The 13,248-nt window shown below is 42.5% G+C and overlaps 1 protein-coding gene across 1 annotated transcript; it reads left to right on the top strand.

Moving 5' to 3' along the window:
• The first annotated feature begins 6,980 nt into the window (after window positions 1-6,980).
• On the top strand, window positions 6,981-11,845 carry LOC139414354 (PAK4-inhibitor inka1-like). Its single transcript, XM_071162271.1, has 3 exons — window positions 6,981-7,086; window positions 7,190-7,227; window positions 9,254-11,845. Exons 2-3 carry the CDS (start codon window positions 7,225-7,227, stop codon window positions 10,226-10,228), a joined length of 978 nt encoding a protein of 325 aa, XP_071018372.1. The 5' UTR covers window positions 6,981-7,086; window positions 7,190-7,224; the 3' UTR covers window positions 10,229-11,845.
• The last annotated feature ends 1,403 nt before the right edge of the window (window positions 11,846-13,248 follow it).

Here is a 13,248-nt window from a genome sequence, read left to right as displayed (position 1 = left end):
CACGTACCAGCCCTCCAGTGACAGCCCCCCACACCAGGCTGTCTCTTCGTCTTCTGCCTACAGGGTCTCCCGCCTGTCCAGCGCTGCCAGAGCCTTCCTCCTCTACAGCGCTGCCAAAGTCTCCCGTCTGTCCTGAGCCGCCAGAGTCTCCCGTCTGTCCTGAGCCGCCAGAGTCTCCCGTCTGTCCTGAGCCGCCAGAGTCTCCCGTCTGTCCTGAGCCGCCAGAGTCTCCCGTCTGTCCTGAGCCGCCAGAGCCGCCCGTCTGTCCTGAGCCGCCAGAGCCGCCCGTCTGTCCTGAGCCGCCAGAGCCGCCCGTCTGTCCTGAGCCGCCAGAGCCGCCCGTCTGTCCTGAGCCGCCAGAGCCGCCCGTCTGTCCTGAGCCGCCAGAGCCGCCAGTCTGTCCTGAGCCGGCAGTCAGCCAGGAGCTTCCGGAGCCGCCAGTCAGCCAGGAGCTGCCGGAATCGCCCTACACTCCGGAGTTGCCGGAATCTCCCGTCCATTCGGGACCCATGGCTAGGGTCCCCAGTCCGAGGTCGGCGGCGAGGGTCGCCGATCTTAAGAGGCCACGGAGGCGGTTAAGGAGGCGGAGAAAGACTATGGTGGAGTGGGGTCCACGTCCCGCGCCAGACAGACACCCACCTAGACCCTCCCCTATAGGTTCAGGTTTTGCGGCCGGAGTCTGCACCTTTGGGGGGGGGGGGGGGGGGGGGTTACTGTCACGTTCTGACCTTAGTTCCTTTGTTTTGTCTTTGTTTAGTATGGTCAGGGCGTGAGTTGGGTGGGTTGGCTATCAGAGGCAGCTGTCTATCGTTGTCCCTGATTGAGAACCATATTTAGGTAGCCTGTTTTCCATTGTGTTTTGTGGGTGGTTATTTTCAGTCTTTGTGTGTCTGCACCAGACAGAACTGTTTTGGTTGTTTCTTTGTTGTTTTTGTTATTCAGTGTTCAGTTATGATTATTATTAAATAAGATGAACACTAACCACGCTGCGCTTTGGTCCTCTCCTTCTTCCACCCAAGATAACCGTTACAACTAGACGGAAGAGATTTTGGTTAACCACACTTTCTACAACTTCTACATCTGATGAACTCAAAATTGTATCATAAACCCTAGAAATGAAACCTCTTAAGACTGGGCGGCGGGTAGCCTAGCGGTTAGAGCATTCAAATTCCTGAGCTGACAAGGTGAAAGGCACTTAACCCTGATTGCTCCTGTAAGTCGCTCTGGCTAAGAGCTTCTGCTAAATGATGTAAATGTACATATAAATGGGAGTGATAGGGCTCCCGAGTGGAGCAGAGGTCTAAGGCACTGCATCTCAGTGCTTGAGGCGTCACTACAGACATCCTGGTTTGATCCCAGGCTGTATCACAACCGGCCATGATTGTGAGTACCATAGGGAGGCGCACAATTGTCCCAGCGTCATCTGGGTTTGACCGGGGTAGGCCGGCATTGTAAATAAGAATTTGTTCTTAACTGACTTGCCTAGTTAAATAAAGGTTAAAAAAATCATAGATAAGCATTCAGAAGGCAAGGTCTTGATCTTGATCCTGACTGTTCCGGTGTAGTTAGCCCCTTGTCTGTCTCTCACAATCATAGACAGCATCAACTTCTGTTCAACAACATCACACGAGGAGGAAATCATTTTGATAAAACACACTTTTAAAACCTGCCATTATATGTAAAGATCAATCATGTCACTCACCCTTGTCCCTCTGCGGTAGTTAAAGGGTTTGATAGAGATGATGTTGCCATCTCCAGTGATGTGGAACGGTTCTTTGGAGTTGGTTAGAACTGATAGAAAACTGCAGCACAAACACACAAACCGGAAAAGGTATCAACACTCACTGTCTAAACCTGTACTAAAGGGAAGGGAAAGGGGATAACCTAGTCAGTTACACAACTGAATGCATTCATTCAAATAGGACTATGTATTGTTACAGTAATACAGTTGTGTGTGTATATTACAGAGAGTGTGTCATTGCGGACTGGGCCGGAGGCCAGGACAGTGTAGAGAGTCACAGGAACAGGTTCTCTGGGACATGAACCTCAACTGTACACAAACACTTATCAGACCATCAATAAATTACAATGTCCCTCTTAACAATACATGAACCTTATACCCTTGTAATAACATTGTAATAAACATGTGATAGCCATGTAAACACTGTGTATAATGTATGTGTAGTGATTGAGGTGAGGGTGTGTTACCAGGCAGCTGGAAAAGAGGTTCACACTGCGACGTGTTCTCATCCAACACACTGATATGGAAGGTCTGCTCTACATGGCCTGATGCAGTGACCAGGCCCAGACAAACACTCACTCTGCTGGCCTTCTCATAGTCCAGAGAACCGTTCAACACTATCTATACGTACACAATATTAGTCACAAAATATTTCTCTTCACTAATGTCTCATTTGTTCATGTGGAAAACAGGGGTTAGGGTTAAGCAGGGGTGTGGATTAGAGGCTAGGGTTAAAGTTAGGGTTGAAGAGACATGAAAACTGATATTTGACTAAATTGTCTGTTCCGACCTGGACATTGAAGATATCACAGACTTTAATAGGGTTTACGATGGGCATCTCAAACACTGCTAACTCTGGGGTGAAAAGAGAGGATGTTGACTGTAGGGAGAAAACTGGAGCTCTGCACCAGAAACTCCACCACCACACTCCTGGAGGGGATACTTTTCTGACACAGACACAGAGGCAGGGAGGTCTATGAACCCTAGAGGGAGCCACAGCACAGTGACCACTGCTCTAAATACTAAACAGAACATTCAGAGCTTGTGTCGACAATACAGCATGAGGTTATTGCACAGAACAGAAATACAGAGGGCAGGGTTACTGATATATTACACTGGCATATTATCTGTGTGATTTTAGAACGTGAGGAGGAAAAATAGTAACATACTCTTCTTGTTCACCTGGGCTGAGTGTTATGGCTTGTGGTGCGGTGACAGGGGTGGGCTGGCTATCTGGCATTTCTGGCAAATGTCAGATGGACTGGACCCTTTTTGGCCCAGGGAGCCTGTCTGACTTGGGAGGAGGATTTGCTAATTTGGTTAATGGGGGGACACGGAAAAAATGGGCCGATGTCAGGGCCTCGAGAAAAAATGGGCCGGTGTGTGGGCATCATGGGAAAAAAATTGCCAGTGTTGGAGAAATGCCAGGGCCGATTTCTGTACCAAATCCGCCCCTGTGTGGTGGGGGTGGTGGTTGTGGTGGTTGTGAGTGTGATCGTTGTTAGAAGCAAAATGCTAAATATCTGATTACTCTCTAATATCTCTGGATAAATGTGAAGACTAAAATAGTTATTTCGAAGTGCCATGTGATTCAGGTATAAAATGTTGCAGGCAAATCTGTACAATTATTTTCAGTGTGCATATTTTTTGCTGTCAATCCAGCATAATTTCTACCGTGCTCAAAATAACTGAAATCTGACTTCAGCGAGTTCAAGACAACTGGTAACTCAGGAAAAAACTAGATCTGACTGGGAAATATGTTTAGAACCGTCATCCAACTCGGAATTGTAAGTTGGGAAATCTAGCCTCTTTCTAGAGCTACGACCTGAAGACCACTGACGTCATCATGATTCGACCTAGTGTTTTTCAGAGTTCCCAGTTGTTCCCAGTAAATCCAGAGAATGACAGACTTTGATGACAACGTTTGATGACAAAATGTGCCCTCAAGGACTGCCGCACCACCTTCCTGTTCAAGTGAGCACAGCACAACAAGGTGAGTCCAAAAATGTATTGTATGCTGCTGCATAAATTATGTAATATGCCAGGGAGATATGTATACTGTAGCTAAGAAAGTAATACTAAGTGTATTTTGTGTAGTAAGATGTTAGTAACCCATGTGCCTCATCGGAATCCCTATTAATTTTGCCTACTGTTCTGACTTGGTGGTGCACATGTAGCCTATAACCTAAATATAAATATAATCATTGAATATTGTAAGAGCTTTCATTGTCTGCTTATATGCCCCCTTGATTTATCCTACGGTTTGGACATGGTGTACAGGGAGAACACTGCAAGAACTGCCCATGTTCTGAATTCTGTCGCTGTACATTTTAAAAGTGTTGAACAAATAGCTATATTGACTACATCTGTCCTAGTTCCCTCATTAATGTCTTAATTGAAATTACAGATTGACTCTTATCCGCTTGTCTTCCCCTTATGCCATAGTTTGTACATCTCAATTGTCAGTAGAAACCACATTTGTTTAAGCAAGTCAGCAATATCAGCTATGTTTTTTTTAAAGGCAGTATATTATATTATATCATCCATATATTTATATTTTCTTTTTCCATTCCTTGCTGAGATTTGTGTATATTAGGTAGTTGTTGTTGAATTGTTAGATATCACTTGTTAGATACTGTCAGAACTAGAAGCACAAGCATTTCGCTACACTCGCAATAACATCTGCTAACCATGTGTATGTGACCAATACAATTTTATTTCATTTGATTTGATTTAAATGAGGCTGAATTAACTGTTTCGCTGCCAGACAAGGCTCCGCTGATAGCCAGGTGTAGCAGTGGTAAGGTGTTGGGACTGCTGTTGGGACAGTTTTATGTAAGCCCTAACAGTTTGTGGGCACCGTTTGTCACCGTTATAGTGCAATTAATGTATTGTTTAGTGTTGTGCTGTGTAGTGTAGTGGCTTTGCTGGCGTGCACCTCGCCCCCCCCCCAAATGTGTTTGCCCCACCAAGATTTACATGCTAAAATCGCCACTGATATAGACAGGTGTGTGCCTTTCCAAATCATGTCCAATCCATTGAATTTACCTCAGGTGGACTCCAATCAAATTGTAGAAACATCTCATGGATGATCAATAGAAACAGGATGCACCTGAGCTCAATTTTGAGTCTCATAGCAAAGGGTCTGAATACAAATGTAAATAAGTTATTTCTGTTTTCTATTTTTAATACATTTGCAAAAATGTCTAAAAACCAGTTCGCTTTGTTATTATGGGGTGTTTATTGTGTGTAGGTTGATGAAAAAAAATATATTTAATCTATTTTAGAATAATGCTGTAATGTAACAAAATGTGAAAAAAAGTCAAGGGGTCTGAATACTTTCCGAATGCACTATACTCCACCTCAGATATACAGTACATGACCACATCAACTCTGCCTGGTCTTGCCACATTTATGATCCTAAAATCAAGATGAACTGATCACATGTTCTATTATCTACCAATCACATTAACAGGGAAGAGATTGGGAACATGAGAACTGCATATTAATTAATGTATACTGTATATATAATCCATTAGAAAGAAAGGCCTGGATGTTCCTAAAATTAATTCACATTTCGGTCGGTCATAATGCAGTAATGGCCACAAACCCATTCAAAAGAAGTGGAACAGTGTAATTACTTAGGCCTAATGCATTTAAAGAAAACAGCCTTAATTGATCCAAAATGTAGATGCAGTGGCATTTACAGCTGCTATTACACACATAAAAACGTTTATAATTGAAGTGTGCAGTTGTTAATGGAAAATTTTTCAGAGACATTAAATGATGATGATGGACCCTTTTATAGAAAGCAGTGGCCCTTTTCATAAAAACACATCCAAAAGAACCTAAAAGCATCTTGTGAATTACTTAATTAAAACATGGCACATCATTATAAAATCAGCCCCATGGACATTACAAGATGTCATTGCGGTAGCTGGGGCTGGTTTTAGTACATTAGAATAATCATTAGAGGACGGAAGGCATCTGGATAACTAGGTTATACATTGGATTTTGCACCATATGGAAAAATATGTGTGGACTAAATGTGTTGAACTACTCACTTCCAGAAAAAGGATAAGTTGTAGAAGCAGGTTGAGACATGTCACGGGAATATGATGCACCTACACAGACCTGGTCACATCATGGTTGAGGAGAGGAAAACATCTGCACATGAATAGTAGACCATCAAATTTGGATTCGTCCAATTAACAGTGAACAGTTGTACATCAGGCACCTTCACACTGACATGAATAACAATACATGACAAAATGGTGCAAATGAGTGACGATCCATTGACTGTAGGTGATTAATCACCTGCCCAGTGGCTTTCAGCACATATCTCACTAGATGGCGACAAATGTGTCCCTATACATTTCTATCCCTTTGGCAGCCCTCGTGCTTTAATTTTTAAACATTGAATTAATCTGTAATTTCAATCATGTTTGTGCGCAATATACTTAAAGCACTTAGCTATGTGTTTAATGTACTTAGACTATAGATTACATTCCGTTGGATCCTCCACAACAAATAGGCCAGATTTGACATTTCTTTTAGGGCTGATTTAATTTTTACCAGCGAATTGTGTTCCATTTGCTGGAAAACCGTAAAAGCTTTGCATACATTCAAGTTAAAATAATCGGCGAAAGCACAATGCAGCCTCACATACTTTAAAGATTTAACAGTTTCTCATTTGGGATTGCTGGTTCCACAGGGGTCTTCCAGAGAATAATCGTCGTGACAAATTGAACTCGTGACCTCAGAGACGCCCGAATAATTTCTCAATCTATATTTATAGTAGGGGTAAAATTAAAAAAAACTGGCATGTTTAGTACCAAAACATGACACAAATATTTATACACATCTGTCATTAATAAAAACATTGTTTTAGTAAATGCATAGGCTCCATTTTTATGACAAAGTATTTTTTTTAAATGTCGTAAACATAGTTCCACTTTGACATTATGGGGTATTGTGTGTAGAACAGTGACACAAAGTCCATTTTAAATTTAATTTAGGCCACCGATGACAAGCGCATGATGTGTGAATGTCTAGAAGATTATGATACAGATGTGTGTAGCAAAGAGGTGGCGACTAGCTAGCTATTCACTTGATCAGATTACAAACTCTGATTGGCTGCTTCACTGCTTCAGAGATGCGACGCTCTATAACTGGCTGGAGAGCGCACGCTGGAGAAAACGAAACAGATAAAATCACTACAACTTCACCGTGCGCCTTCAGTCACGAGAATTCATACCAACAGCTGTGCGCAAAATTTACTTTATGGGAAGACATCAACCCTTCAGGGATTAATGTCAAACTGGATTCAACGTGCCATATCAAATGTGAGTATCAACAGACTAATTATACAATTCTGAAGGAGTTTGCTTTTACTATACTTCTAGACTAAAACGTACAGAAATGAATCTCCTCTTTTTTCTATTTTAGGAGTTAATTGTCACGGTGATGCTGAAATAAATAAAATGGTAAGTATTTTTCCCTTCTGTAACCTAAACATAGATTATCATGCAATACAGTACAGTAGTGGACAATGGCATTGTAATTGTTTTATGCACAGTCTTATCAAATTGACATTATTCTGTGCGTAAAACGACAATGAATTAGATAAACTACAGGCCTGCCACATTTTAAATTAAATAGGCGCAATGAATTTATAAACACTAAATGAACTGTCAGTCCCTGAAATAATGGCGTTATACACCAGCATACGGGGACAACATCTGCAGGGCAACGCTCTGTCCACACACGACGTTGTCCCGCATAATGACTATAGATGCCCATGCCCAAATGCCTCTGCTGAGTGGTGCTATCCGCTGCAGGCTATGCCATGTGTCGGGTAAACAAAGAAATAGCAGTTTGTAAATGTGTTCTAAATTTAGGAGGCATATGGTTGTTGAATTTGCTAGAGATTATTTAAATGTTCTCTGTATGGAAAGGGCTCCATCATCATTTCCTTCCTAGTTGTATTTAACTTTACTCTTGAACGTAGATATGGTGTTTAATCACTTTGTCCATTTTGGACACATGTTTTTGCATCCCTGCAGGAAGTTTATTATACTATAGCTAAATTATAATGTTTCATCAAAGTCAGACTTTTATAGGCAGTGGTGTGTCTTTATGAGAGTACCACACAACCTGTGTTGTGGCTGCGGACTCCAGTTCCTGTTGCATCTAATAGTGTTGTCATGAGAGCAAACAGAGGCTGAAGGTCTTGGCACATTAACCTGTGTCTCAGAGGGCTTCATGTCTCTCCTCCTCTGGTCTGCTAAACATTTCTCACCCCCCCCCCCCCCCCCCCCCCCCCCCCCATAAAGGGCTTGAAGGTGAAGGTCACATGCCATCATGACAATTGTAATGCCATTTGGTACTGTCATATGGTATTATCACCGACATGAAAAAGAGTTAATGGATCCTCTCAATGTTTTATTTTTAACTAACAGTTACAGTCTCTTCCAGGGTCACATGATTTACTCTTCGATCCCACTTTTTTAAGTATCAGTGTGTGTGTTTTGTTGTGTATGTTTTGTAGCCCACCTTTTTCCTTCAGAGGTAATGTTGTGTGGTTCACACACTTTTATGCTCGGTCAACCCTGTTTGATTTTGAGTGTAAGCCGACGCTGCTCACTGGTTGGTTTGGACCAATCAGAGTGGGTCCCTGTGAATCAGAGGGAGAGGAAATTAGAGCATATGGTCTTTAGTATGTCACAGCTGACTTTCATATGCAGGCACACAGCACTCTTAAGGAGACACACATCATTATACCTACATCCTGTGCCTTGAACTACATCAGAGAAACCTCAATCCCCCTACAGAAAAGTAGCCATAATTTCCACAAGACTTCAGCCTTTATATTGCAGTGTTAGGAAGAAGGGAGACTTGTTGTTTAATATTTTTAAAATAAAACCTCAAATACATTATGGTGTGGGCGGGTGATGGTTGTGTTACACACATTTAGGCACAGGTGTGGTGAAGTAAATGAACGTACAGTAGGTGTGGTGGGAGGTAACTTTGATATTACATTTGGTGTGGGTGGATCTATATGAAAACGGCTCAAGTGTGGTGTGATACAGCAGGACAGGTAGGGCATGTTTTATTGTGGCTGTGTGTTGCTGTGAAAGTTCGACATTAGAGAAGAGGTGTAGCTTTTTCATACAGTTGAAACGTAGCAGCAGTCACCCAATCAGCAATCTGAGCCTGTCCGACAGAGCCGGTCTCTATTATAGTCACCAACAAATGCAGTGTGCTTATTAGAAAGAGTTCACCAGACTTCATTAAGAATGTTCAGTCTATCAAACATCTGCTGCAGGCTGGACATTATTTACAACATGCATTATATCATTTTGTATTCACCGGCTTAATATAAAATACTTGCAACAACAAAAGAATAGCACTCAACCACTGACTTTGTTTTCTTTAAGTGAACATAGTAATGTGTCATAGTGTGTGTGTACCAGCCTGTGTCTGACTCTGTGTACTCTCTGTCCCTCCCAGCTGTGTCTGCGTGACTCTGGAGGCTGCCTGCGGGACCAGATGCACTACATGATGAGGTCCCTGCAGGACCTGAAGTACTTTAGAAGGACCTGCCCTGCTGCTGCCCCTGCAATCACCCCTGCCCACCGCTCTGCAGTGGCACGAGCCTGCCATCAGAGGGCACTTCAGCTGGAGCGCCGTACCCGTCTGCGCATCTCTGACGCTAGTACAGCCAGCACCTATGACTCAGCCTGCTGTCTGGACAGTCCTCTGGAGGAGGAGGAGGATGCAGGCAGCCGGCTGGGTCTGGGCCTTGGCCTGGGTCTGACCTCCCCCAGTAGTGAGAAAAGTCTGGAGTTTGACTCTGGCTACTCTGAGGCCTCCTGGCAGGACGAGGGCGTGGTGCTCAGGAGGACCAGGAATGTACGGGTGTCCTCCTCTGCCTGCCTCCGCACCAACCTGGCCCCCAGTGGCCGGGTCCGACCCAAATCCACATCAGACGCATCCCTGGAGAGTTGGACCTCATTCGAGGCCAATGACCCTGAGGACTGGACCACATCGCTGCTGACGCGGGGACGGAACAGACAACCTCTGGTACTGGGGGACAACAGCTTTGCTGACCTCATACAGAACTGGATGGACCTACCGGACTTCCCCGAACCAGCAGAACTGAAGCCCAGCTCTGGGTGTAGACTGGCTCGAGGCTTCTTGGTCAACATGAGGCGGAAAATAGCTGGCATGTCAAAGAGTGTAGAGGAGAGGGTGAGGATGAGGTCCTCAGATCCTTCTTCTCGTGTGAGTCGGACAGCTATGGCCCCCAAACGACTCTCCTGCCCCGTAGGGGTGCAGGCCCCTGCCCCGCGTCAGTCCCCCTTTTTCCACCAGTCCCACTCTGGCCTTCATGATCTAGACACAGACTTCTATCAATTCACTGCCCTCATGCAGACTGGCAGCAGACAGCCTATTATCTGTAATGACATCATTGGCTACATCTGACTCCAGGTCAGCCACTAACAGACTCCTATTCTGAACAATAGACAATGTTTCACAATTTTTGAAAAATGTTATCACTATGTTCTGACTATAAGCTGCCACAAATAAAACATTGTATTATTTGAAATTGGAAATATTTGTTGTGTCATTAGCTATGTTTCCATGAACTTTTCCATCAATTTTTTTTCATAGAAAATACAGTGCCTTCAGAAAGTATTCATATCCCTTTGACTTACAGTGGATGAAATTGCTGTTGTTTTTTAGCCATCTACAGACAATACCCCATAAAGACAAAGTGAAAACATGTATTTACATTTTTGTGCAGAAATATCTAATTTACATAAGTATTCACAACCCTGAGTCAATAATTTGTTAAAGCACCTTTGGCAGTGATTACAGCTGTGAGTTTTTCTGGGTAAGTCTCTAGGTCACCTGGATTGTGCAACATTTGCCCAAATATTTATCTTAAGCTCTGTCAAATTGGTTGTTGATCATCGCTAGACAACCATTTGCAGGTCTTGCCATAGATTTTTCAAGTATATTTAAGTAAAAACTTTAACTCGGCCACTCAGGAACATTCACTGTCTTCTTGGTAAGTAACTCCAGTGTAGACTTGGCCTTGTGTTTAAGGTTATCCGGCTGGAAGGTGAATCCTCTCCCGCAACGGAGTTAGGAAGGACGCCTGTATCTTTGTAGTGACTGGGTGTAATACACCATCCCAAGTGTAATTAATAACTTCACTATGCTCAAAATATTCAATGTATTTTTTTTCTTCTTTTTTTACCCATCTACCAATAGGTGCCCTTCTTTGCGAGGCTTTGGAAACCCCCCATGGTCTTTGTGGTTGAACGTGTGTTTGAATTCACTGCTCGACTGGGGGACTTTACAGATGTGTATGTGTGGGGTACAGAAATGAGGTAGTCATTCAAAAATAATTTTAAACACTGTTATTGCACACGGAGTCAATGCAACTTATTATGTAACTGTAACAGTATAGCTTCCATCCCGCTCCTCGTCCCAGGGACCCTCTGCACGCAGACTACATTCACCCTCAAAGCATCGTTACCCATCGCTCTACAAAAGCCGCGGCCCAACTACTTCAAGGTCTCAGAGCGAGTGACGTCACCGATTGAAACACTATTAGCGCGCACCACGCTAACTAGCTAGCCGTTTCACATCCGTTACACTCACCACCCTTTTGACCTCCTCCTTTTCCGCAGCAACCAGTGATCCGGGTCAACAGCATCAATGTAACAGTTTAGCTTCCGTCCCTCTCCTCGCCCCTACCTGGGCTCGAACCAGGGACCCTCTGCCCACATCAATAACTGCCTCCCACGAAGCATCGTTACCCATCGCTCCACAAAAGCCGCAGCCCTTGCAGAGCAAGGGGAACAACTACTTCAAGGTCTCAGAGCGAGTGACGTCACTGATTGAAACGCTATTAGCCCACACACCGCTAACTAGCTAGCCATTTCACATCCGTTACATAACTTGTTAAGAATATTTTTCACTCCTGAACTTATTTAGACTTGCCCTAAAACATGGGTTAAATACTTATTGACTCAAGACATTTCAGTTTTTGTTTTTAATTAATTAGTTAAAATTTCAACAACAAAAAAATATAATTCCACTTTGACATTATGGGGTAAAATAATAATTCCACTTTGAACGCAAAGCAGGGTTTAATTACTGGGTTGTTCCATTTGATGTCAAAGATTTCACTTTTTGACCGAACCCCTTTTGATTTGAATGACACTTTCCATACACATTTGACCATAGTAGAAGAGGTCAGAAAGTTACTTTTTGGTGCCAAAACATTCAGGAGATAGAGGTGCTGAAAGTTACCCCATTTTGCATACCCCACACTACTGTGACACATCCTTGTTTTCATCACTGAAAAATATAAATGGTTGAGTTGGATATAGTTGAAAAGCTTACAAACAGAGTTGTCAAACTATTTTGTCATTTCTTGAAATACATGTTTTTTAATAAAAGTTATGTCAACCATCTTTGTGCTACCATTTGAAAGAGGAAATTAAAAATGTATTCCCATTTCAGTACATTTATAAGCCAAAACATGACACCCACCCTGTTATCAAGAGCATGTTGTCTCAACCGATGGCGGGCACAACACAAACACCTCCGATTATGTGAAATATGGTCAAAGGCACACAAACACCTCCGATTATGTGAAATATGGTCAAAGGCACACAAACACCTCCGATTATGTGAAATATAGTCAAAGGCACACAAACACCTCCGATTATGTGAAATATGGTCAAAGGCACACAAACATTTCCGATTATGTGAAATATGGTCAAAGGCACACAAACACCTCCGATTATGTGAAATATGGTCAAAGGCACACAAACAAAATCTGTGTTTACATGTTTTTAGATAATTGGCGTTAATGGTTAAAAAGTGACAGTTAAAAAAATATAACATTCTAGAAATTATAAATAGTTTGCCAAACCTGTTTTTAAGCTTTTAAATGATATCATCCTCAACCGTTTATCTTTTCCAGTGATGTCTCATGGTAGGGTGGGGTATGCAAAACTTGGAGCACCTCTATCTCCTAAATGTTTTGGCATTCAGGTCCAACAAGTTACTTTCTGACCACTTCCACCATGGAAAAATATGTATAGAAAGTTTTGTTCAAATCAAAAGGGGTGCGGTCAAAAAGGGATTGAAATCAAATTGAACAACCCAATGTTGTTAATTAGAAACATCTAGAACTCAAGGCAAATAGCATCAAGAGTGGTAGAAATCATGCCAGCTTGAGAAACCATTTGGATCATTTAGTCACCAGAATACTGTTTTTTTAAATACTTTATGTCATTTAGTCACCAGAATACTGTTTTTTTAAATACTTTATGTCATTTAGTCACCAGAATACTGTCTTTTTAAACCGTTTTTATCATTCCAGTTATCAAATAATTGAATGATAAAATGAAAGACCACAAAGATTTCTTTACAAAAGTTGGAATAAATGATATTTTCTCATCTAATTTGCCCTCATTTGT

This window comes from Oncorhynchus clarkii, chromosome 7, assembly GCF_045791955.1.
Source record: "Oncorhynchus clarkii lewisi isolate Uvic-CL-2024 chromosome 7, UVic_Ocla_1.0, whole genome shotgun sequence".
Lineage (NCBI taxonomy): Eukaryota > Metazoa > Chordata > Actinopteri > Salmoniformes > Salmonidae > Oncorhynchus > Oncorhynchus clarkii.
This window is presented reverse-complemented; position numbering and strand designations above follow the sequence as displayed.